Source organism: Camelus dromedarius, chromosome 23 (genome assembly GCF_036321535.1).
Source record: "Camelus dromedarius isolate mCamDro1 chromosome 23, mCamDro1.pat, whole genome shotgun sequence".
Lineage (NCBI taxonomy): Eukaryota > Metazoa > Chordata > Mammalia > Artiodactyla > Camelidae > Camelus > Camelus dromedarius.
The window spans coordinates 24,722,701-24,749,952 of NC_087458.1; the positions used below are offsets into that span (position 1 = coordinate 24,722,701).

Below are 27,252 nucleotides of genomic sequence, written 5' to 3' on the forward strand. Positions count from 1 at the left end.
GGCGGGTCACTCCCCCTGCTGATGTTGCAGTCAGGTGCTGCGCTTGGGCGAGGCAGATGGGTGGATCGCGCCCCCTCCCAGCACCGTGGTCAGGTGTTGTGTTCCTACCAGGAAGGCGGGTGGCCACCTGCCCTCTCCCGGCGCCGGTCACTCCGTTGCTTTGTGCAACTGCCCGCTCCGCCTCAGGTTGGCGCTCTGTAGGTGGGCTCAGGGAAGACTGTGGAACAGTCCTGCCCCTGCTCCGTGCCAAATCTCAGCTCCTTGTTTGTCTTGAGGGTGCGAGTTCTCTGAGGTGCCAGGGCAGAAAGATCCTATCTGCCTTGGGCTGTAAACAAGTCTCAGTCCTGCCCAGGAGGTCGGGGAGCCCCTGGGTGCAGATTCAGGTTTTGGCCCCGCCCCCGCCCAGGCATGCGCACAGGAGGAGATGGCGGCTATGGCTGCGCCCCACCTCTCTTCTCAGGAGAATCTCCAGTAATGGCGCTATGGGTCTGAGGAGACAATGGCTATGGCGCCCGTCCCCCCAGGGCACACCAACCGTGTTGCTTTGCTTTTTTTTTGCAATTTATGGGGAACCGAGGTGGTTCTGCTCTGTGTCCCCTCCCAGCCACGGCACACAGCCCCCTGCAGTCCCCTCGGGCTGCCTCAGTGCAGCCGCCCAGTCCTCTGCCTGGCTCGGGCAGCCTGTCCCGGCCCCCAGCTGCCAGCTCTCATCTCAGGCTGGGTGTCACAGGGACCCTTTGAGCCCGTTTAACTTAGTTCTGTCAGTCAAGGGGTTCTTTGTACAGATCCGAGCCTCAGAGGCTCCCACTCTGTCCCGCTGACCTCTCTGTTGGAGTGGGGAGACCCAGGCAACGAGGGTTAGTCCTCCTTTGCCTCTCCCTCCCCGCGGGATCAGTCCCATGCTGTTTTGCTTTTTCTTCTTTCTTTTTTCCTTTTCTCCTACCAGATTTTTGGCGTCTTTATCTTTCGAAGAGATTGATGTTCTGTCAGATTGGCAGGTGCTCTGGTTGGCTGAGTGGGTCTGTAGATGTGAGTTTTGGTGTATTTGTGGGAGAGGGTGAGCTACAAGCATCCTTCTACTCCACCATCTTGCTTCTCTCTCTATCACTGGACAGTTGTAAAAGCAGAGTTGCTAGGTTCTGTTTTAGAAAGATAACTTTGATATGGAGAATCAATAAAGAGCAGAATAATTTAGGAAGCTTTTTACCATTGTTTAGGCTAAAAATGATGCTCCAGCAGAGGCAAGGGGAAGAGAGGGAGGGAATTAGAGAAATGTCTTAAATTTGTTTTTCAGCAGCTTTATGGAGGCATGTTTTATACATCATAACAGAGAAACATCTTTAAGTTAGTATTGAGTTGGTAACTCAGTAAATAATGGAGTGAGGAAGAGGCAGGAATGTCAGAGATGAGCTGGATGCATGGTAATCCCATTTGCTAAGAGAACAAGAAGGGGGGACAATTTTGAAGATAGAAGATAAAGAATCTGGTTCTGAGCGTGATATGTTTGAAGTATCAGTGGGACTTGGAGATAGACCATCAAATAGACTGAAAACTTGGGTCCAGAGCTCAAAGAATAATCCAAGACACAAATATGATGACATCTAGAAAGTAGCTGACACCATGAAAATGAGTGAGATTGCCTGGGAAGAAGGAGCTAAAATAGATGATGCCTAGGAATGGAACCAGAAAGAAAAAGAAAATCTGAACAGACTGATTACTAGCAATGAAATTGAGTCAGTAATAAAAAAACTCCCAACAAACAAAAGTCCAGGACCAGATGACTTCACAGGGGAATTCTATTAAACATTTAAAGAAGCGTTTTCCTTCTCAAAGTATTCCAAAAAAATTGAAGAAGGAATGCTTTCAAACTCATTCTGCAAGACTAGTATTACCCTGATACCAAAATCAGACAAAGACACTACAGAAAGAAAAAAGAAAAGATTGCATTGCCAGTATTGCTGATGGACATAGATGTAAAATCCTCAACAAAATATAAGCAAGCCTAATTAAAGAATACATTGAGTATCATACCATGATCAAGTGGACTTTATTCCAGAGATACAAGGATAGTTCAATATCAGCAAATCAATCAACATGATACATGACATTAATAAAATGAAAGATGAAAACCACACGATCATCTCAATAGATGCAGAAAAAGCATTTGACAAAATTCAACATCCATTAATGATAAAAACTCTCAACAAAATGGGTACAGAGGGAATATACCTTAACATAATAAAGGCTATATATGACAAGCCCACAGCTAACATCATAGTTGACACTGAAAAGCTAAAAGCTTTTCCTTTAAGATCAGGAACAAGATAAAGATGTCCACTCCTGTCACTTTTATTCACATAGTAGTGGAAATTCTAGCCACAGAAATTGGACAAGAAAGAGAAAAAAGGCATCCAGATTGGAAGGGAAGAAATAAAACTGTTGCTATTTGCAGATGATGTGATACTACATATATATAGAAAACCTTAAAGGCTCCTCCAAAAAATTATTAGACCTAATAAGTGAATTCAGGAAAGTTGCAGGATACAAAATTAATATACAGAAATCTGTTGCATTTCTATATACTAATAATGAACTATCAGAAAGAAAAATTAAGAAAACAATCCCATTTACAGTTACATCAAAAAGAATAAAATACCTAGGAATAAATTTAACCCAGAAATGAAAGACCCATATGCTGAAAACTATAAAACAGTGATGAAAGAAACTGAAGACAGAACAAATAAATGCAAAGATATATCATGTTCATGGATTGGAAGAATTAATATTGTTAAAAAAAAGTCCATACTACCCAAAACAATCTACAGATTCAGTGCAGTTCCTATCCAAATACCCATGGCATTTTGACAACTACAGCAAGTAATCCTAAAATGTGTATGGAACTACGGAAAATAGAGTTTTCACAGATTAGATTCTCTTCTTTCTATGAAGAGATTTTTTCTTTGCACTTTTTCCACAATAATTCTTTTTTCCATTTTTATGGAAAATGGTGATTTATATATATTATATATACTTACATAAAGAATAGACCTACTTAAATACATTCTATTAATAACACTCACTTATTGGGCATGGGATAATCAGGGATTTTGAAGAGGAGATTATTGAAAAATTGAGATGCTTTAATTCATTATAGAACTGAATTGAAACTATAATTATAAATCTAAACCAAGGTATAATTATTTCAAGTTACCTGAAAATACTTTTAACTGAAGTAAAATATACATTGATAAAGTGTATACGAGTACAGTTTGATGAGGTCTCATAAACTTGAACAAACCTGTAAAATCAGCACCAAAATCAGTACACAATATTATTAGTACTTCAGAAACCCTTCATTGCTCCAATTCCAGTCATCCTTCCCCCAGAAAACATACGTAGTGACTATCCTCACTTGTAACTCCTACTTTTGCCTGTTTGATACTTTATAAAATGGAAATATATAGCATATACACTTGTTTCTGGCATTCTTCATTTAACATGTTTGTGATGTTCAGCTATCTGGTTGTATGTAGTTGTAATTATTTCATTCTTGTTAAATGGTGAATATAATATATTTGCAGGATGAAATTTTATGTAAATGTCACACTCCTAATATTTAGTCATTTGCATTTGAAGATGATTAATTAATAATAGCATTTTTATTTTGAAGCAGGTAGATTCTTCCTTCTTTTTACTTACCTATCCTGTCTCAACCTTATCAGCATTAGCTCCTAATCATTAGAAAATTTTATTATATATGTTAGCATGTATTTCAGTTTTAAAGTGGAGAGAAGGCTGACCAAAGAAAACTTTGTCAAATCAGTGACAGATTTTATTTAGTAATATAGAATAACTCATGTTTGTTTAGTTATCACTGATATTTGGCTATACTGAAAGTATCTTTATGAGAAGGAGAGTAAAGTGAATTAATTTTTTGAATGTTTTGGCAGCTCTGATTAAAGTTTTTATGGTTGGAAAAATTTTAAGTGATTGGCATATTTGTTGATTTTAGCTTTTCTACTATTCCTGTCTATTTTTAAAAACCTAGGTTGACTTTTCTTAGAGCCATATTGTATACTCTATGAAAAATTTTGTTTTTAGAACACTTTGCAAGTTTTTTTCTAAGAAATTTATAAACCAGGATTATTTACTGTAGGTGAAAATAACTATCTTAGACATTAATTATGCCTTTAGTTTTACATGTTTGGACTTAGTAAGTAGGCTTTTCCTTTTCTTAAATTTAAATTGGGGTCTTCAATATTCACTATATTGAATCACCTTTACAGACAACTTTTGAAGAAAATTATTTTTATAAGATATGACAAAGGTTTAATATATTTATAGTGTAAGAACTCATCAAATTGATAAGAAAAGCTGTAATATTCTGGTAGGTAAGTGGGTAAAGGTCAAGAAAAGATAATTCATAAATGAAGAACTAAGATTAAGATTTATGACAGAATGTTTAGTCCTGCTAGCAGTCTACTGAATTCAAATCGAAGCAATGATTTTCTTCCCTAATGGGAATATAATCAATATTCATTAATAATCAAGAAAAGTAAAAAGTATAGATAATGCTCAATATTAAAATACATTAATGAAACTGATGGGCTCATATTATTGTAAATTGGAAAACAATTCAACATTGGCTCTCAAGAGCAGCATGTTCTGTACATTTTTTAGTTCAGTTTTAACATGCTTTGTAGATCTCCTGTTCTAGATATATAATCCAAATGAGCAAAAATTCACATACACGAATGTGTTCATTTCAGTGTTATTTAGAGAAAATGAGGTATAATATTGGTAATCTACTGCTATGTAACTTCACTTCCCAAATAGTTGTCACATGGCTGTAGGCAGGAAACCTGGGTTTTTTGCCACATGGACCTCTTCATAGGGTGCTTGACTGTCCTCATGACATGGCAGCTGGATCCTTAAGTGAGAGAGAGAATGAGCATTGCCTTTTATGACTTAGTCTTGAAAGTCATACAGTGTCACTTCCACACACTTGGTTTGTTAAAAGTGAACCACTAAGTCCAGCCTACATTCAATGAGAGGAAGATTAAGCTCTGCTTCTCGAAGAAACGAGTATCAAAGAATTTGTGGATGTGTTCTCAAATCATTATAGATATCCAGTGGTTAAGTAGGACACAAAATTGAAATTATAGTGATTGCAGTAAAAACAGTAGAACAGAAGGGATTATGCATAATATCTTAATAATAGTGTTAGGATTTTGGAGCAGAGATGAGTTTTCCTCTCCTATATTTTGCAAACTTTTTGTGTTGTTATGTGACTCTTATAACAGAATTTTGTCATCAAGCTGTTTAGTCAGCATAAGTAGATCATGATCTTTGTGAGTCATGATACAATTTTTTCTTTCTATAATTTTTTGTGGTAAAATATAAAATTTACCATCTTAACCATTTTTTAACATCTGTTGATGGATACTTTGGTTGCTTTTATCTTTTGACTGTTGTGAACAATGCTGTGACCATGAATATACAAATATATCTTCAAGATACTACTTTCAGTTCTTCTGGATCATATAATTTTATTTTTCATTTTTTGAGAAACTGCCATCCTGTTTTCCACAGCAGTTGTACCATTTTACTTTCTCATAAACAGTGCACAAGAGTTCCAATTTCTCCACATCTTCATCAACATTTGTTTTTTGTTGTGTGTTTTTGATAGCAGCCATCCTAGTTCTTGTGAGGTGATCATGATATAATTTTCAATGGTTTAGTTTTCTAAGCAAAAATAAAGTTACTAGATTATCAGGAACTCTTAAGAGGATATAATGATACTTTTAGAGATGGCAAAATTTCTTTTCTGGCCTTCACTAAAGGCAAGATACATCAGGGCGTTTTCTTTACTGATATTGTAATACTGATTTTCAGTGAACGCTGATGATGTGGTTGCAGGTAAATTGGCAGGATGAGGAGCATCAAATCAAAAGAGGTGCCTTTACCAAATCCAAGGAGCTCTCAAAGCACGAATACTGTTCAAGGTATGATTTTTTTTTTTTTATATACTGAACTTAATGCTGTATTTAGGTCATGTGCATAAAATTCTGGGCTAGTCAGTAAGTAGAAATTGTACATGTGCTTTGATTTATAACAAGTAGATAAATTTTAAAATTCAGTTTTGTTTTAAATATACAAAGTACCTTACCTTCAAAGGCAACCAATAGTATAAACTGTTTTGTAAAGGAAAACATCCTTTTAAAAAAAGAATCAGTAAATGTAAAATTAGTTATATACAATATCTTACAAATTCTAACTTAATATCAGTAAATGGTATTATGTAGCTCCTAATATAGTTATAGACCTATAGTGCACAGATAGCAAAAATAATAGTCTCATTGAACTTTTTTTTTTAAACGATGTATCGGGTAACTTTAATTTAAGGCATGATAGTTTTTGAGGGGCACTGACAAACTGTGGAGTACGTCTAGAGCAAGATTATTGGGTTTGTGAGGGATCTAGAAATCATGTCACATGAGGAACATTTGGATGAAATGAAAATATTTATCCTAGAGAAGAATGACTTAAGGGAAATACATGGCCTTACACTCTTCAAAGAGCAGTTATCTTAAAGACTAAATAGATGTTACCTTTTTTCTACTGGTAGATTGAAATCTGGAGTAGTTTTCTAATCTTTTCATGTCATAATGTGAAATACAACACAATACTAAATTTTGTATTTGTTCAGCTCATGGGGATAAAAGGAGGATACTGCTTATTGCTGGAGATGTCTAATGGAGATGGGGGTGGGGGATTAGTCCAGGTTTCCTAAGGACCAACAGGGTCAGTGTGTGATACAGCTCTAAACCATGTATTGGGAAGCTCTGTTTTACAGAATGAGAGAAGAATCATGTTTTTGCTCAGTTTAATAATGCACTTGCTGGGGAATAGTTCTGCCTAGTAAAGTGATTCTCATTTTGAGTGCATTTGGGAGTTTATTAAAATGCAGATTCCAAGGTACACTTCAGAGATTCTAATTCAGTAAATACCAATGTTGTCTAGCAGATGTAACCATACCATGGGATGCACTTTCTCAGACCAAGGCTGCTGTAAGTAGTTACAGCTTTCATTTATTTCTTTCTGGTTTAAAATTGATTTCCTGTTATGATGGAATAGATTAAACTTTTTTTTCTATAGTGCTTTTTTGATAAAATAAAGTTAAACATTTTGGTAAGAAATTATAAACCGTATGTTAACAAAATGAACATTAATGACGACTATTAAATAGTAAAGCAATAATTAAGACACTGCTTTAAATATCAGGAACATTAACACTATGGCATATAAAAATTAAAATAATTTGTGCTATTTATTCTTTAATAAATTTGCTCATTTGGTATGTTGACATGAAATTTTTAAACAATGTATTTGATAATGTGGGGCTCTGTAGAAGGTTCTGAGTCAGGAAATGAAAGAAATAGCTTCTTGAATGGACTGTGAGTTACCTCTTCTTTTTTGGTGTCTATAACATCTTTTCTTTTTTGGTGGCAGTAACAGAGTATTTTCTCTTAGCACTGCTGAAGAAGAATGCCTATGGGCAACTGTTCTCATTTGTGTTCTGTTCAGTCTTGTCTGGAGTTTAGGAATACAAACTTGACAAGCGATGCATAGCTCCTTCAAAGGGAGACCCTTTCCTCTTTCTTCCTTTCTTCCTTCTTCCTTCCTTCCTTCCTTTCTCTCTCTCTCTCTCAGAAATTATTCTCCTAATATATTTATTTCTTGTTTGTTTTCTTTTGTATTCTACCTGAATTTGAATGACTTATTTCTTTACTGTTTGAATATATTTTCTGTCACTTAACCTTTTTAACTGGCTTAAAAATCAATCTGGAAAAGGTACTATAACCTAAATTTGGTCATAATGCACAAATTTTAGCCCCATGAATACAGCAATCAATATATATTCTATCTCTTCTACATGAGCATTATATATCTATATTGTAAGAATAGTTTTTATCCCCAAACTAATTTAGAGTTGAACTGTTAATAGTTGTTTTTCAAAACAAAACAAAACAAAACAAGCCTGTTGGGCTTTTATAAAGAATTTTTAGGGACGGAAGTGGCTCATAATATAAATTGGGTGAAATGCCTGATACAGAATTATTAATATATAAAGGATTGTTCCAATTTTGTTAGTACATGCACTGCAGAAATCCAAAAGAAGATAAATCAGAATTTTACACAAAGTTTTTATCTCTATGTGGTGTTTTGATGATTTTAATCTTATTTTTTTCTACCTTTTCTGTTTTCTCCCAGTTTTCTCCTGTAAGCATGTAATACTCTGCTTTTTAGGGGAAAATATTTTTTAAAATCATTGAGAACATTGGTGCTTATATCAAAAGTTGACTTAAATTGTAAAGTGTACAGAAACCTGAATTTTGAATTTTGTTCTTATTGTGAAACTTACTTTATAGACATAAAACTGTATAAAGTTGTGGCTGTTTGTGTAGGCCTAAATTTCAGTCTGTTTGATTCTTTCCTCATTTTTGCATGTAAAATGCACAAAATACATAGAAATTGCACAAAATATGTAGCACAATGATATGCAACATATAGCGTCAGAAAATTTACAGCTTTTAAAAAACTCAACAATTAAAAAAATGGGTCAACAGAACAAATAGAAACTCTTCGATATTCTTCAGAATCTTTCTGATTTACATGTCCAGATTTGGGCAGCACTGAGCCAGTTGTTAAAATAGCTGAAATAGTAAATAATGGAAAAACTTATTTTTTTTATTAAAATAAAGCATTCCTGAGTTTTTTCTACTTTGGTTAGACAATATAATCTTAAATAACTAAGTAAATCAGTGGTAGCTGGTTTATTTACAGAATTAACCTGATTGTCTTGATGGTGTTTAAACTTTAGCTGAGGCACATTGAAAACAAATTAGAAGTAGCTCCTACGAGTACAGCTGTGTTTGATTCTGTCATGGATACCAAGAAGTCTTCTGCAAGTGCTACCAGAAAAATAAGTAGAAAAGGTATGTATGAGGTTACTTCCAAAGGTATAAATATGTTAAATATAAGTTTTTGATGTTTTGTCTTAATTTCTTATAGTCCCATGCATTTGCTTGCTCTTTTGTCAGAGGCTATCGACCTCACCAGCATTTAGTGTTTTTTTTTTTTTTTCTTGGATCTGAGTAATTTGAAGCAGCCTTGTATTCAGTGACTGTAAATGATATTTTTACCATCTTTTGACCAGTGATGTTAGCATCACTGCATCACCTTTGACAGTGAGTTTTCATTTGTTTTTAGTGAGAATTTGATTTTGAGCCTTTGGGGTTATAGATGTTTTTATTTTATTTTTTTTAATTCACAGATATATCACTTTGAAATTTAATTGACTTAAGATATATATTTTTTGTTGGAGTTTAAAATCAAAATTGGAATATCTGTTTTACAGATACCATCATTAATTGACACAGTGTGAATATTTTCTTTGATTACCTTTTGTATATTTAATTATAATTAGTGGGCTACCCCCTGCAGGTTAGTACTTTCCACTGAAATTGATTTTAAAAAAATAAATCTGTCTGTTATGTTTTATCTGATACTTCTTTTTTTAAGTGAATGAGAGCTTTTGACAAAAAAGAATTTTATAGGTATAATTTTATTTTGCATTGTTTGCTCAATATTACAGTCTTTCTCTATAGATTGAGTTACTGTAATGATTTAAACCTCCATTTTTTTCCATTTGTTTGCATAATCTCTAAGTAGAGGTACCAGAAATAATATATACCTAAGTTATTTTCTTAAATACTAGCCAAATTCAGACAATCATGTTTTATATCATATTTTCATACATTTCCTTTCTCTTCAGATGGTAGATACCTGGATGATTCTGGGGTTAATGCCCCCACTTCCAAATCTTCTAAAACACGAAAAGAGAAATCTCGTAGTCCTCTCAGAGCTACCACCCTGGAGAGTAATGTAAAGAAAATTAATCATGTGGAGTTTCGTGAACCTTTAGTTTCTTACAGGTTAGTGTTGTTTAAAAAAATTATCAAATAGAGTTAGCCTGTAGTATCTACAGTAAGATCATAGTTTACTTTCCCAGTTTTCCATAGCACTCTGGATCTATTATTATTACTACCTTTTTCATTTTCTAAGAAGGTAAAGCAAAATCTTTTATATTATGAAATGCTGACTTTCTACTCTTTTACAGATTAAATACTTGGAGAGAAGAAGTAGTAATATTTGCCCAGGCCACCATCATTGTAATAAATGTTTCCTACAAATTATTCACTCTTTGGAAGTGTGGCTTTTTTTTCCTTAGTATTTCAGATTGGGTATTCTACATAATAAGTATTGTTAGCTTAGTTTATCTTCTTCTTCTTCTTCTTCTTCTTTTTTTTTTTTTTTTTTTGGTAACATTAATTAGTTACCCAAAAGTCTTTCTTCTTGAGGATACGAGTTGGTTTATTGTTTTATTTTGTTGCCAGTGGATATTTGAAGGACATTTTATTAATGGTAATAATATGTTCACACTCTTGGGAAAGCAAATAGTAAAAGTAATAAACACTAGATTGTATATTTATTTGTTTCATTTATAAGCATTTTCAGTATTTTAAAGTGTCAGTAAATCAAGGAGTTTAATGATGGTGCATGGTGGTACTGGGCGTATGTTTATACTCTTAAATTTGAGATAAAGAATTTGCATGATGGAGTTGGATTATAAATTCAATTTTCAATATATTCAATTTGATATAATTTTGAAATATCCAGGTGAAAATATTGAGTAGGCATTTGGAAATTTGGGTAGGAATGTGTGTGGAAAGGTCAGGGCTGCGAATATAAATTTGGGAGTTATCACTAGTGTTGAAGTGATAAAATGGTGAAAATGTAGAGAGAAGACCAGGGATTTAATCTGGGTAAAAATTCATAGGTTAGAAAAAGGAGGAAGGAAAAATTCGAAGGATAATGAGGTGCCTAGAAACATAATCATTCTCAGAATTGAAACTGAATTACTGTTTATATTCTATTGTTTTTCCTGCAAAGAATACACCTCATATTTAAAATTGTGTAAATTATGTATCTTTTAAGAAAAGAAAAAAGTACTCATAGGATTGCTGTGAACAAAACACCCTTCACCTAGCCAACTCCGTTTATCACTTAAAACTTTTATTACCTTCTGTATGAAACATTTCTATCCATCTTCATTCCCCAGCTTATTACCCTTCCTCTGTGTGCTCCCATAATACTCTAACTTCCTCTGTTAGAGCATTTTCATGTTGCATTCTATTTTGATTACGTCTCTACGCATTACATTAGTTTATGTAAGGCTATAAATCTGTCTTATTCTCAAAGCATTATCTTAATGCCTATTTGCTAAGTATTCCATAAATATTTTTCCCAATATTTTATCATGAAAGTTTTCATATTTACAGAAAAGTTGAAAGAATTGTATAGCGAACACCATTATACAGGTTCAGTATATATTTAATGAGTGAGTGAATGAAAGACTGTATGAAGTTACTTTTTTTTTTTGGTCAATTGTCCTCTTTTAAGATTGAGGCATGATATGAAACCTGCCATTTTATGCTTTATTTTATTCTCTGCATGTACTCATTTTAGACTTTAATCACTTTGACAGTGAATTGTTGCAGTCTGGTCAAGATAGTGAAAATAATTTAGCCTTGATCTGTAGTGGAAGCTACAGAACTTAATTCTCAGCCCCCATCTTGTTTAATAATCAACCACTTAGAACAGGGTCCGGTATTTTTTGGGTCATGGACCCCAGTGAGAATCTGATGAAAACTGTAGACTGTCTCCTTAGAAAAATGTGCGTACTCATGCACTCATGATAAACACAGTTACCACAGTATGCTGTTACAGAGTCACGGCCCTAAGAATTTTTGTGGTATCACAGTTTTATGCCTACACGTGAAACATCTAGATCATTGTTATGTGATGGAATCATTAGTGTGAGCCACATACATGTCATTTAAACGTTTTTGGTAGTCACATACACAAAGATTTTTATATTCTTTATTCATTTATTTTTTGTCTTAAATCTTTAGAATCCAGTATATAATTTGCATGATAGTACCTCTCAGTTTGGACTAGCCACATTCAAGCATTCAGTTACCACATGTGGCTAATGTCTACTCTTTCACACATTGCAGGTCCAGATTGTTGTTATGTCTGCTTTTATAATTTTGAGTATTTTTTCATGTGCTCTTCTTACTACTGAGGCTTGTCTTCATTAACTGCTCTTTTAATAAACTGCCTCTGTTCTTAAAATAGAACTTATTAGAATGATGTGTAAAATAAAAATAGTCTTTGAAGGAAGATTTTTGCTAGTGTTTTTATGAATAGAGATTATGGATTTTGTGATAGGTTCTTTGGCCATGTCCAGTCATCTTTGCTGACTTTGAAGTTTCTAGATATGCTTTACGTAATTTGAACCTGCCAAGAAAGTTACTGTGGTTCAGAGAGGTTTAACTTCACTAACCACATTTATTTGGAAGCAGATATTTATTGTATTTCCACTTTATTTCTACTCCCAATCTATTTGTTAACTTGGTACATTATTTAGAAGTTATACATATGAAATGCCAGTATTTGAGAACTTTTTTTCTCATACTTAAGATTTCATGGAGAAGTAAAATGTACATTTTGGTAATAGACATAAAGTGAGTATCTGAACTTAGATTGTAATCCTCTTTTCTGAGGCTCTTTAGGAAATCTCTCCATGCATCTTTTGCATATTTCTTATTTTTTAATATACAGATTATGATTTGGATTATTTGCCATGTAACTTGATACACATGGGGCACTGAGCGTTGAGTTTTAATATTAGTAATGGTTATTTTGTTATTTTTAGCCTACTGGAATTTCTAGGTATTTTTTGGTTCTCTAATATTAGCTTAGAGTTCTCCATTTAGTTTGTATGACTGGTTTTTGTACTCTTTATTCAAAGCTTACTGTTTTTTAATAACAGGGAAGTCCATGGCACACCTTCTAATATAAGTCCCAGCCATTTAGAGTCAAAGCATGTGTATTGTGTGGATGTTAATGAAGAGAAGCCTGAGAGTGGGAACCAGATAATATGCAATCGAGAGGATCGGAATATACGTTGCTGTGATTTTGAGAGCTCCCAATCATCTGTCATCAATGATACAGTTGTTAGGTTTTTAAATGATCGGCCAACAATTGATGCATTGCAAAATTCTGAATGTTTGATTAAGATGGCAGCTCCTATGAGAACTGAGGAAGAAAAGCCTAATAGAGCAAAAGGAAATGAGAACAATTTGAAGGCTTTTATGAGTAACATGGGCCATGATACTGATCCAAAAGTGTTGCGGCTAACTGACTCTTCTCCGTCTTCTACTAGTACTTGTAATTCCCAAAGATTAGATATCCTAAAGCGGCGACAACATGATGTCAAACTGGAAAAACTCAAAGAGCGGATTAGGAAACAGTGGGAACACTCAGAAGAAACAAATGGGCGGGGCCAAAATCTGGGTCATATTGACCATCCAGTAATGGTTGTTAATGTTGATAACTCAGTGACTGCAAAAGTCAGGAAAGTAGCAGCAGCACCACCTGCTCCAGCATATAAAGGTTTGTAATCAGTCTTTGTATTTTTTTCTTTATTCCTGCCTCCTTGTCCACTTTTCTCCCTAGGATATATTTGAGTACAGAAGATCATCTTTAGAACAAGGTGTGAGTCTCAAATTAAATGCATACGAAATTAATTCAGGGTACAAATTAAAAATGCAGATTCCTGCATCCTACACTGGACCTAAATCAGAATTTCTATGGAGATAGACTCTGGAGTTGGAATTTTTAACAGTTCCCTTCAGGAGATTCTTATAGTTTGAGGACCACTATGTGAACATTTAACAAGTTGAACAAAAGAGAAAACAGAAATTAGTACAATTTTCAGAGAACTGAAAGAATATTGCTCTTAATCAGTCATTATATTTGGATTGTTATTAGGAATTCTTTCAAAAGTGATGTTGAAAAGATAATTCAGTCAATGCCAGTTAATATTTGGTTACAGAATATTTTAACATTGGGGAAGGGTATATAGCTCAGTGGTAGAGCATATATTTAGCATGCACAAGGTCCTGGGTTCAATCCTCAGTACCTCCACTGAAAAATAAATAAAAAGTATTAACAAACAAAAAAACCCAGAAAAACAAAACAAACAAAAAATACTTTGGCACTGACAATTTTTTTCCCTGCATACTTTATTTTTATTTATTTTTTTTAATTGAGGTATAGTTGGTTTTCAGTGTTGTGTTAATTTCTAGCGTATAGCATAGTGACTCAGTTATGTATGTATATGTGTGTATATATATGTATATTTGTTCCTTTTCATATTCTTTTTCATTATAGGTTATTACGAGATACCCTGTGCTATACAGAACCTTGTTGTTTACCTATTTTATATATAGTAATTAGTATTTGCAAATCTCAAACTCCCAATTTATCTCTTCTCACCCCCTTCCCCCCACTGGTAACCACAAGTTTGTTTTCTGTGTCTGTGAGTCTGGTTCTGTTTGGTAAATAAGTTCATTTATGTCATTTTTTTTTTAGATTCCACATATAAGTGATATCATATGGTATTTTTCTTTCTCTTTCTGGCCTACTTCATTTAGTATGACAATATTCAAGTCCATCCATGTTGCTCCAGAGGGCATTATTTTATTCTTTTTCATGGCTGAGTAGTATTCCATTTTTATAAATATATATCACAGCTTCTTTTTCCAGTCATCTCTATTGATAGACATTTAGGTTGCTTTCTTCGATACTGTAAATAGTGCTGCTTATGAACATTGGGGCGTGTGTATCTTTTTGAATTAGTTTCCTCTGGATATATACCCAGGAGTGGGATTGCTGGATCATATGGTAAGTCTATTTTTAGTTTTTTAAGGAATCTCCATACTGTTTTCCATAATGGTTGCACCAAACTACATTCCCACCAACAGTATAGGAGGGTTCCCTTTTCTCCACAGCCTCTCCAGCATTTATTGTTTGTGCACTTTTTAATGATGGCCATTCTGACTGGTGTGAGGTGATACCTCATTATAGTTTTGATTTGCATTTCTCTGATAATTAGTGATATTGAGCATTTTTTCATGTGCCTATTGGCCATTTGTATATCTTCACTGGAGAAATACTTATTTAGGTCTTCTGCCCATTTTTAGATTGGGTTGTTTATTTTTTGTTGTTGAGTTATATGAGCTGTTTGTATGTTCTGGAGATTAAACCCTTGTCTGTCACATCATTTGTAAATATTTTCTCCCATTCTGTAGGTTGTCTTTTTGTTTTGCTTATGGTTTCCTTTGCTGTGCAAAAGCTTATACGTTTTGATTATTTTTGCTTTTATTTCTATTGCCTGGGTAGACTGCCCTAGGAGAACATTGCTGAGATTTATGACAGAGACTGTTTTGCCTGTGTTTTCTTTTGAGAGGTTTATAGTGTCTTGTCTTATTTAAGTCTTTAAGCCATTTTGAGTTTATTTTTGTGTATGGTGTGAGGGAGTGTTCTGATTTCATTGTGGCTTTACATGTGGCTGTCCAGCTTTCCCAGCACCAGTTGTTGAAGACTGTCTTTTCCCCATTGTATGTTCTTGCCTCCTTTGTCAAAGATTAGTTTACTGTGTGTGGGTTTATTTCTGGGCTCTCTGTTCTGTTCCATTAATCCATGTGTCTGTTTTTAAGCCAATACCATGCTGTTTTGATTACTGTAGCTCTGTAGTATTGTCTGAAGTCTGAAAAGGTTATTCCTTCAGCTTTGTTCTTTTTCTTCAGTATTGCTTTGGCAATTCTGGGTCTTTTGTTATTTCATATAAATTTTAGTATGATTTGTTCTAGTTCTGTGAAAAATTTGATAGGGATCACTTTAAATCTGTAGATTGCTTTGGGTAGTATGGCCATTTTAACAATATTAATTCTCCCAATACAAGATCATGAGATATTTTTTGATTTCTTTAAATCATCTTTAATTTCCTTAATCAGTGTTTTATAGTTCTCTGCATATAGCACCGACATTTTGATCCTTTTATTTTAACCTTTGAGTTTTGACATTAGGGTTTTTCTCCCATGTTTAAGAAAAGAAATATTTAAATCATATTTATACCACCATTGATAGCTTTTCATTGAGAAGATGTTTTTCAGAGAGAATTTCTGTCTTCAGCCAACTCCAGTTTTTATATATGGTGGTTTTAAGAAGTCTGCATTTTTATGTTCCTGAAATTATTTTCACAGGATTATCCATGTAAAGTTTTTAATAAAGAGTTGATTCATTGATAAGTTACTCTATGTGACTTTTATCACTAAAACTTATGCCATTCTGGCCTTTCTTTGTGGATGTTTTTTTCAAGTTCAGTTTTTCTAGATAAATGTATGAAGATCAAAATATTGCCAAGATTTGTTTCTTCTGTTAATTTTAACAGTTTGAACAACTACCAGTTTCATTTTGTTTTGCTTATTATGTTTTGCTAGTGATATTTATTGTGAATTAGATAAAAGATGGATGATTAACATTTTATTCTAGATAATTTGTGATAAACTTATGGGCAGCTCCCTTAAAATTCTTTCATAGCCTTGTAGTAATTTGTGTGCCATGTAGGATTTGTTGATAGAACAAATAGCAAATGGTGGGATCAAAGTGTTCTTGTGGGTTCTGAGATAGCGATTATCCAAAACTTTGTCTATACTTATGTCAGACTTATTAAATGCACATTGTACACTTAAGGTCTTTTCATTCTAAAAGTCAAGGTTCTGAAATTCCTCAAGTTATTCCACTAAGGCAAAGTTAAGATGGGCAATTTGAATCTGTATTTTATTTAATAATTTTTTTAATCTAAAAATTAAAAAAGAAAAAAACAACCTAAAGAACCAGAGTGAAAATGTTAAATACAACTTTCTTTTGAGTTGGTGACTGGATTTCATATCTTCCTTTTACTTATTCATTTTTAACACATTAGTTTTCATATTAAAATATATTATGAATACAACTTCTGGGAGGTTAACTTATGAAATGTAGCATACATTTCAGAAATCATGACAGAATTTGGTTTCCAATGTCCTGAGCAATGGATTTATTTTTTCCAACAGTGAAGAATTGTTTTTCTGCCAATTTTTTTGTCAGTGTATATTAAAAGCGTCTTAATATACTGTATTCTAAAGTGACATTTGCTTAAATTTGTTTAAATGAAATTAATGGATTCACTTGATTCATAATTCAAAAGATGAAAAGGGTATACCTTGAAAAGCTCTGTCACTCTTGTGCTCCAGCCACCTGGTCCCCTTTCTGGAGGTTACTTGTATGAAAAATTTGTGTATTTTTCCAGAGATAACTTTTTATACACAAATGAGAGAGAGAGTGTGTATGTGGTGTGTGTTTATTTTCTTATCCTTTTATATAGTTGTTAGCATATGAAATCCATTCTAAACTTTGGCTTTTCTTTTGTGTGTGTGTGTGTGTGTTTAAAATTTGAGGTAGTAAACACAGTGGTGTTTATGTGATTCTTTCTTGTCCTATATCTAGTTGTTTCCATATCTTTTTCTTTCTGGTGTAAATCCCCAAGAAGTTTAAGAGCTTGTATTGGTCATCCCTATTATTTCAGAGCTTAGTACAGTATCTTGGACACAAGTAAATCCACAGTATAACTTTTATTCTATTCAGTAAATTTTAACTAGTAAGAAAAAATGTAGACAAATAATGGAAATAGACTGGGGAACAGAACGAGAAACTGATGTAGATACTGAAATCTTCTTAAAGTTAACTTAAAGATGCAAATATAAAGAAAGGTTTCTATAGAGATAAATGTTTCCTAAAGAAGTGAGGAGGAAAAAAATGGTAGAGTTGAATACAGAGAGAGAGAATAGGGGAGGGAGATAGATTTGCATGGAATTGCCACACTTTCTTGTTACAAACTATAGTTTATAAACTTTTTCTTTATGAAGGTGTAGACATAGTTTTGGGCCCCATGACCCAAATGCCAGGTAAAATTAAGCTTATGCTATTGTTCCTAAGAGCTGAATAGATTGTTTTCTGTTAGACATTTAATTAATTTACTAGTACATTTTATCTAACACCTCTAATGTGCTTTCACCAATTTTTGACTCTATTCTTTACACTGATTTAATTTTACAAAATATTTATTGGCAGTTGTTTGGTAAGTTGAGCCCATTTGAAAGTATAAATCATTTTGCTGCTCTGATTATCATCCATATTCATTATTTTGCAAAACAGCATTCCAAGTTCAGTGTATTTCTTTAAGAATAGCGATAAATTTAAAGTAGGACATTAGAATGGTGATTCCTAGGAAATAGCACACATGTAATGTTTGTTGAGAATTTGAACAAGTATGTTATAAAGACCTATTTTTCACACTTTGAGTGCATTTTACCTATGTGGACAGAAGCTTGTCCATTTGGCCATAGGCAAAACCATATTAGACAGATGGTAGCAGTTAATGCCTGTCTTCAAAGAATGAGTAGTGTTGTTTCCCTCTAGTCTCGAGAAGGGTAGTTTGTATCTCTGAAATCCATAATGTATGATTGACATTCTTTTAGCATTTAATTTAGTACTTATCCATTTCTAGTCTTTTTGAACAAGTGTGTATTGCTTTATCTCACTGAAGCTTACTTTTTCCAAACAGTATTTGTTAATATATTATGTGGTAGCTAATTATGCATTCCTGTTTTAAAAGCTTATAAAGCTGTTCTGCATCATTAGTTATAGGGAAATGCACATCAAAATCACAATGAGGTACCATTTCATACTTACTAGAATGGCTGTAATAAAAAAGACAGAGGATAACAAGTGCTGGTGAAGATATAGAGAAATTGGAACCCTCATACATTGCTGGTGAGAATGTAAAATGGTGCAGCTCCTTTAGAAAACAGTTGGGCAGTTCCTCAAAAAGTTAAACATAGACTTATGGTATGACCCAGCAATTCTACTCCTAGCTATGATACCCAAGGGAATTGAAAACATACATACACGCACATACTTATACATGAATGTTTATAGTAATATTATAAATAGTAGCCAAAAAGTAGAAACAACCCAAATGTCCATCAGCTAGTGAATGGAGAAACAAATGATATATCTGCACAATGGGATATCATTCAACAGTAAAAAGAAATAAAGCTTTGATACGTTTTAAGGTGGATGAACTTTGAGAACAAAATGTTAAGTCAAAGAAGCCAGACACAAAAGGCTACATATTATGTGATTCTATTTATATGAAATGTCCAGAATAGGCAAATCCATAAAGATAGAAATAGATTAGAAGTTGCCAAGGAGTAGAGGGAGTGTGTGGGGAGTGACTGCTAATGGGTACTTGGTTTCTTTTCAGGGTGATGAAGTGCTCTGGAGTTAGATAGCAGTGATAGTTGCATAACTTTGTGAATAACTAAAAACCATGGAGTTGTACACTTTAAAAGAATGAATGTTATAGTGTGTTATATTTCACAGGGTATAACAAAACTTCCAATGCAACTTTGATAAGAATGTTCTGTATTGTTGGTTGTATATTAGGCTTCAATCCTTCAGAGACCAAGATTCGAACACCTGATGGGAAAGTGTGGCAGGAGGCTGAGTTTCAAAACATGAGTAGAGAACTGTATCGAGACTTAGCACTTCATTTTGCAGGTGAGAGTGGAGCTTTCTTAGGTTTTGAGTGTTTTATCATACTTACTATCTAACTTGTAATACTAAATTTAAAAGGGTCACCAAACTGAAGATATTTCCTTTTTTAACTGCATGGTACATATACCAAAGTTGTGGTGGTATCAGTCATAAGGCTCTCTTAGCCACTAGGCTCTGTTCCAGGGCTAAAATTAGCATTTATAGCTGATGAGACAGAAACTAGGCTATTTTTAAACTAAGGGACTTTCATAGTTGGGCTTGTCTTATTTGAAGGAAACATAGCAGAGTCTACTTGAATTTACTTCTACTAGACCTCTGAGATCTTTGAAATGGCCAGTAATTTGTCAAGCAGCAGATAAACATACTAACAAGAAGGCAGTCAGCTTACAAGGGTTCAAATTCTGGCTCTGCCACTTATTAGCTGTGTATATTACCTGTGCTATATAACCTCTTTTCCTTGGTTTTCTTATCTGTAAAATTGGTATCAATATACCTCATAGGACAGTATCATTATAGGCTAGTGGAATGATGTATGTCAAAGAACTCCTAGAGAGGTCTGCCTATCATGGTCTGCCTTCTGTTTTGTTACGCTGGATGAACTCTGCCTGTGCTTCTGCCTTAAACAAACCCATCTACTTGTGTTTTAGATTCCATTTGCTCTTATGTATTTAAGGACATTACTTCAGCCCCGTTTTCTTTCTTTTGCATCATCAGGTTTTCCCTCTGGATGACGCCATGCCCATTAACATACTGTTACTTCAACATACTGTTACTTCAACATACTGTTATAATACTGTTATTTCAGCCATCATAAAAGAACCCCTCTTTTCAGCTTCTGCCTTGCTTCTCTCCTTTTACTTACAGCAAAACTTAAAAAATTTGCCTTATATTCATTGTCTCCAATTTTTCTCCTCTGTTTTACTCTTGAATCCTTTCTATTAGTTTTTTGCTCTTACTTCTCTGCAGACTACTGTTACCAAGATTATTAATGGTGTCCACATTGCTGAATCCAGTATTTAATTCTCATTTGTCATCCTACTTGATCTCTCAGCAACATTGGACATGACTGATCACTTCTTCCTTGAAATTCGTCACTTGATATTTTTCTAGGATACTCTAAGTGTTTAGTTTTTCTCCTTTTTACTTGTTTTTTCCTCTAATCAGCTCTGATCTCTAAACATTGCTATGCCACAGTCTCAGTACTTGGATCTCTCTTTCTCTTTTCTTCTCTTTATTTTATTTTCTCTCCCCTTCCCCTTTCTTTTTCCTTTAAAATTTAAAAAAAAAATTTATCTACATACAAACTAGGCAAGCTCTTCTGGTCTCAGGACTTTAAATATGTCTGTTGCTGATGGTTCCCAAATGTATGTCCCTGGCCAGATTTCCCTTAACTCAGACTCATTATCTAGCTGTTAACTCCACATCTCTCCTTGGTTGTATAATAGATTTCTTAAACTTGATATATCCAAAATGCAGCTAGCTAACTAACTAAATGGGCTCTTGATACACCCCTTAAACTTACTCGTCTGGTAGTCTCTCCATCTTAGTTAATCCTATTCTTCCATTTGTTCGGGTCCCAAATCTTTAGTCATCCTTGACCCCTCTGTTTCTCTTATACCTTATATCTATAATTGTCTGAAATACATCTAAAATATAATGGATTTCCTCTACCACCTAGGTCCAGGTCACCCACCATCAGTCTCTTGGCAGAATTACTGCAGTAGCCTTCTAACTGGTTACCCTTCTGCCCTTCTTCTGATGAGTCTGTTCTAATCACAGCTGGGAGAGTAAGCTTGTTAAAATTTAATTTAGATCATATCACTCCTTTGCTCTAAATCTTCTAAAAACTTTTCATCTCGTTCTTGGGTAAAACCTTAAGTTCATATAATGACCTATGAAGCGTCACATGATCTGGCCCTCAGTTCTGTCTCTCGACTCGACTCTGCTTCTTAATATTCTTCTTTGTCCACTTCACTCACACTGGCCTCTTTGCTGTTTCTTAGATACTAAGCATGCGCCTGCTTTACAGCCTTTGACTTACACATAATTCTGCTTTTCCCACAATGCAGATTTCTTTATGTATTTTAAAGTACAATTATTCACAGCTGTAACTGAAATTAATTTTCAAATTTATATCTATAGTCAGTATATTTCCCCAGGCTGGAATTTAAAAATTAGTGAGTAGTAGTTTCTTTGTGAAGTACCTTGACGTATTTCACTAGCATAATCATAAAAAGGCCTAATTTAGGAATATTATATTGAATTTTTTATGAAGTTTTATTCCAGAAGTTCATGAATATCTTCAGTTAAGTAGGAATTTTTAAATGAAATATGTATCTGTGAAAGTGCTCACCTCTGAGGTTCTATAAATGCTGTGATTCTGGCTTGGAAAGCACTGCTATTGTAGCTTCTTCCAGTTTGTGAAAGTGAGGTGAATTTCTCAAGGGTTTCCTGAAAAAAATAACAAAGAGTTGGAACCTAACAGTGGAGTAATGGTCTTTAGACCTTTCTGCAAGAGGATTTGGCATTGTAGCTTTTGGGTCATAGAAATAGCCTCAGGTAAGCTTTCTCTCTCCCTATCTGAATCATATACTTTATACAGATTTTTCATACTGAGGGGAGGATTAGTTGGGTATCCAGGTAGCAATCATTATTATATTTACTGTAAATGTTTCTGCTTTTCAGATGATAGCTCTATGAAACAGAAACCTGCTGAAAAAAGTAAAGAGAAGAAAGTAGTCAAGCCAGTACGAAAAGTCCAAAAGGTAACACAGTTATCCAGTCCAGAATGCAAAACAGGTTAGTTTTCTCAATATCGGGCCCATTCTAAAGTTACATATTATTGAGATGGCATCTACATGGAAATAAATGTTCTCATTATTTGGCACATATGAAAATACAGTATATTTTATGTGTCATTATTTTGTATATGTGTGTTTTATTGAAGTATATTTGACATAGAGTAAATTGTACATATTTAGAATGTATAGTTTGATAAGTTTTCATTTATGTATATATTCATGAAGCCATGTGTTTTCTGTGACACCTTCCCATATTTTTTTCTATCATTTTTAATAGAAATTAACCAGATTAAGGGTAATGATTTTTATGTAGTGAACTTTTATACACAAAAGGATGACTTATGACTATTGCTAAGTCCCTTCACTTATTCTCATAAGAGAAAAAATGTTACACAAAAAGTATGGCAGTAGTAGTCAGGCTGGACTCCGCATAAATCAAGACAGGGAAAAAGAGAATTCCCTAGTTCCATAGTGGTTAACATTTCAGGCTCGAGCCATGTTGTGCAGATTAGTAACCTGGCTCTGTCATGTCTAGCTTTGTTCCTTTGGTAAATGAGTTGATTTTAGTATCCTTTGGTTTCCCCAGATGTAAGTGGGAAAGCAGTAGTTACTTCTTTCACAGGTTGTGGTGAGAACTAAAATAGTTAATAACAGAAGCACTCAATGTAGTACCTGGCACATGGTAAGCACTCAGATGTTAGGTATAATTCCACTACTACTAATTATTATCATTTCTAGCTATACCGATAGTGGTTATTTAGTTTGTCATATTTAAGTCAGTGAGTAATTTGGGCCAAGAGTGGAGAAAGCTGGGAACTTGTCACTTTCAGTTTGGAGACATTCTGAATCAGTCATTCATACATTCATTCTTTATGCACATATTTTTGAGCACTTGCTGTATGTGAGACACTGGGCTATTCCAAGTTTAGGCAATACAGTAGTAAGCAGGTTGCCCATAGCCTCTGCCTTCCTAGAACTTATAATCTGGTCAGGAAAACAGTAGATATGTAGTTACAATAAAGGGTAGTGAATGTAGGTTAGGGAATGTACCAGGTCTTAAGGGAACATGAAATAGGAATGATAGGGCACTGGTTTTTGACCAGGTGCTTATTTTTCTGGTGATAGACTAATCAAAAGAGTGGCAAGTAACATATTTTGTGACACCCATTGTTAACTCTAGATGTCATAAAAGGATGATCCTAGCAGTATACAAATAAAAAATAAAATATTATAGGAACATGAATTAACTGAATGTAAATGAAACTAATTCTTACATTAAAAAATAAAGTATTATTTTTCACATGCTGTTAGGTAATACTGTTGTCAGGGGCATATTTTGAAATGAAGCACTGAGACCACTAAAACTTACAAATACTGATCTTGGATTGTATTTATCCAGCTTTGTGATGTGCTAATCCCTGTGTATGTACTGTGGCAATGACGGAGGCAGTCATTAAATGCACCTAAGCTGTATTAATAGTTTATCTATAACGAAAGTCTTCTTTTTGTACCAATGACTCCATGAGACTATTCCACAAAGCCAGAATTTAGAAATAACCACCCAGCATATTTGGAAGCCAACATTTATAAATAACTACCTATTCATGGTTGTTTGCTCTTGATTCGGAAAATTAATCTGAAATCGAAGAGAAGCCTGTTCTCCATTTTGTTTAAGAACATAAGATTTCGAGGGGAAGGGAATAGCTCAGTGGCAGAGCTTGTGCTTAGCATGCATGAGGTCCTGGGCTCAATCCCCAGTACCTCCATTAATTAATTATTAATTAATTAGCCTAATTACCTCCCCTCCCCCCAAAAGAAAAAAACCATAAAATTTCTTATAAATAGATTAAATAATAGACTTTAAACCTTTAAAATATTTTAGATAGACTGTATAAGGTTAATAACAATGTGCAAAAACATTTCTAAAGTAAATAGCACACATTTGTGATTCAGATTTTTTTTTAATTAAAAAATGTTTATTCCTTTCAGTTTTATTTTAGGTATAATTGACATTACAGCACTGTATACTTTTTGGTGGGGGTGGTACTTAGGCTTTATTTATTTTTTTTAATGAAGTGCTGGGGAACCCAGGACCTTGTGCTTGAATAGATGTGCACTCTACCACTGACCTATACCCTCCCGCTTTGTATTTTTTTAATAATAGATGTTTTCATCAAAACTGTGCTTCCATTTAAACTTTTAAATAAGCCCTTTTAAAAGAAACTCTAAGTGGAATTTTTAAAAATTATAAATACAATAAAATAGCATCACAGAAAGCTTGAAAAATAGAAAACATAAAAACTACCGCCGTTAAACAAAATACTAGTATTATTTTGTGTATTTTCTTATAGCAATTTTAAAATCATAACAGGTGATTGTAATCATTGTGTACATAAAATTTTACCTTTTTCCTTTAGCATCTCACCACAAGAACATTTCTTATAGAAATTGTAATTTGTAATGGCCAAATTTCTGAGTACTGTGAGTACTCCATCAAATAGAAATATAGTTTAATTAATTTTTCACCACTCAGTATTTTCGATTACTTCTGATATTTAGAAGATTATACAGTGAAATTTTTCATTTTTTCTTTCTATTGGATACATTTGTATTACTTGGATTCTTTGCTCAAGGGAAATGAACACTTTGGGGGCCCCTGACATGTAATACTACATTGTTGGTTTTTTTTAAAGAAACTATATCCACTTAACCCTCAACAAGCATTGTATAAGTAGAGTGAATTTATTGTAATTTTATCAACTTTGGCTATGTTTAAGTTACTATTTTGAAATAATGCTCTAATTTTAACTTTTTTACAATCTGAAACTAGTAAATGAAAAGTTTTTCTCTTGGTAAACACCTGTATTTATTGGTATATACTTTTATTTTTATGAACTTTTATAATGAGGGCAATTTAAAGTGTTGATGATATTTGCTTGTGAAATGTCATTGTTTTATGCAGTAAAAAGTAGTATATATTGTTGGTATATATCTGTAAAATACACTGTGCAATTCCCTGTAATGCCATCCCCTTCAAAGGTAATCATTGTGAACGGTTTGTTATATGTTTCCTCAAATTTTTTTCTATGCTTAGATTAAGTCATTTGTTCACTCAGCAAACATACATTTTAGAATGTGTCAGGTACTGTGCTGGTTTTTGTAAACCAAACACTTAGTACAGTTAAGACATATTTTTGTTTTAAGCTAAAATTGTTGGATTCAGTGCCCTAGTTCTTGAGGTTTCAGAAATTATTAATATTTGGTATTTCACTTTCAAAGCATTTTACACCTAGTATTTGAAGTGTGTGGGTAAATCAATATTTAAACAAACTGTTTATTGATTTTTGGGGACTCAAAGTTTAAAAATAAAATTAGACTGTAAACCTTTTGACTTTGGCGTAAGATAAGTGAAGGTTTAATTACAAATACTTGTATGGTTGAGTAAGATGTACTTCTTAGAGATAAAATTTAAGTTTTAAATTTAATATATTTTAGGTAGCAGTCATCTGATAAGTACGTCTTCTTGGCGAGATGGACAAAAATTGGTAAAGAAAATTCTGGGACCTGCACCCAGAATAGAGCAAAAAGAGCGAAGAACAGCGTCAAGTGACAGAGGTGGAAGAGAAAGAGCTACTAAATCTGGTGAGTAACTAAGTTATTAAATTATCTCAGTCATTAAAACTGTTGAGAAAAGCAGTTAAAAGTTGCTTGTGTAAGTACTTTGAGAGGTGCAAATACTCTTTTAAGAATGCTTTAGAACTTTGCTTTCTAATTGTAAATGTAGCTCAAAAAAGGAAGAAATATTCTATTGGGCTTGTCTGGATAATTTCCACATAAACAGATGTTACGGTGATCTTTATTAACAAGTTTGCTTGTGTTATATTAACTATATTTAGCTGTCATTGTGAATAAATTGCAGAGCATCATTTAATCAACTCTTATTAGACTTTTAGGGACCTTTAGAGAATCAGGTCTAATTTGTCTTATCTCTGCGTTTGCAAACACAGGTGGACATTCATAAGGTTGGATTTCTTTTTGTTTGACAGATTAGGAAACAGGCCCTGGGAGAGAAGTGATTTTTCTTGAGGTTATATAGTCAGTGGGTGGCAATATTTGATGTAGATCCCCAGCTCTTTAGTTTGACCCTCAAGTCCATTGCTTTTCTCTTTTTGAAATGTCTTGAAATAACTAGTTTATATCATTTGAAATAACTAGATACTTTTTCATGAACATTAATTTTGGGAAATGAAATATAGATACCTACAAGCCAGCTTTTCTTTTCAATAGCTAAAATTTGCCTCAAATAATTTGAGCTTCTGAAGTGAATTCAGTAAAAAATGCCATTTGGTGTATGGCAGTCAATATTTATTTTGTATCTGTTCCTCTTCACTTTCCTCTAGCTTATAAATAAACTTACATACATTCTCAGTTTTAAAATTTAGCCACATCAACAAACATTTAGATGATAAAATGATTGTTTCTCTATATTCAGTTCTTTCTTTATTCATTGGAGAATTGTGGCAGTATAACGTTGGTTTTTAAACAATGTTTGGAGGCTTAGGGAGGGAGAGAACTAGTAACATTAAATATGCACATGGGAGAGAAACAGTAATTCTCTGTTAATATTAATAGTTAAACATTCATGACAATAGCAAGATCTGTCCTTATTGCAGAAATATTAAAAGATGTACTTTTTTTAAAATGCCAAGGAAATATAGTTTCTAAGAATATTGAAATTCCTCTCTTACTGCAAAAAGGATGTTTTTCTTTCCTTTAAAATATTCTTTAGAAGATTTTATAGGATGTTTGAATTTGA

At 33.6% G+C, this 27,252-nt stretch overlaps 1 protein-coding gene across 6 annotated transcripts in view; it reads left to right on the top strand.

Moving 5' to 3' along the window:
- Window positions 1-27,252, top strand: part of CEP350 (centrosomal protein 350) — a 122,656-nt gene that overhangs the window by 15,459 nt on the left and 79,945 nt on the right. For 4 of the 6 annotated variants that reach the window (XM_031435663.2, XM_031435665.2, XM_010992911.3 and 1 more), the window contains exons 2-9: window positions 5,920-6,005; window positions 7,024-7,070; window positions 8,885-8,999; window positions 9,839-9,998; window positions 12,962-13,584; window positions 19,525-19,638; window positions 22,321-22,434; window positions 25,932-26,078. In XM_031435663.2, the coding sequence (XP_031291523.2) occupies window positions 5,933-6,005; window positions 7,024-7,070; window positions 8,885-8,999; window positions 9,839-9,998; window positions 12,962-13,584; window positions 19,525-19,638; window positions 22,321-22,434; window positions 25,932-26,078 (1,393 nt within the window). In that variant the 5' untranslated portion in view covers window positions 5,920-5,932. Of the gene's footprint in view, window positions 1-5,319; window positions 6,006-7,023; window positions 7,071-8,884; window positions 9,000-9,838; window positions 9,999-12,961; window positions 13,585-19,524; window positions 19,639-22,320; window positions 22,435-25,931; window positions 26,079-27,252 lie in introns of those variants that run through there. The other 2 variants (XM_031435664.2, XM_064478051.1) reach the window with 2 other exon arrangements.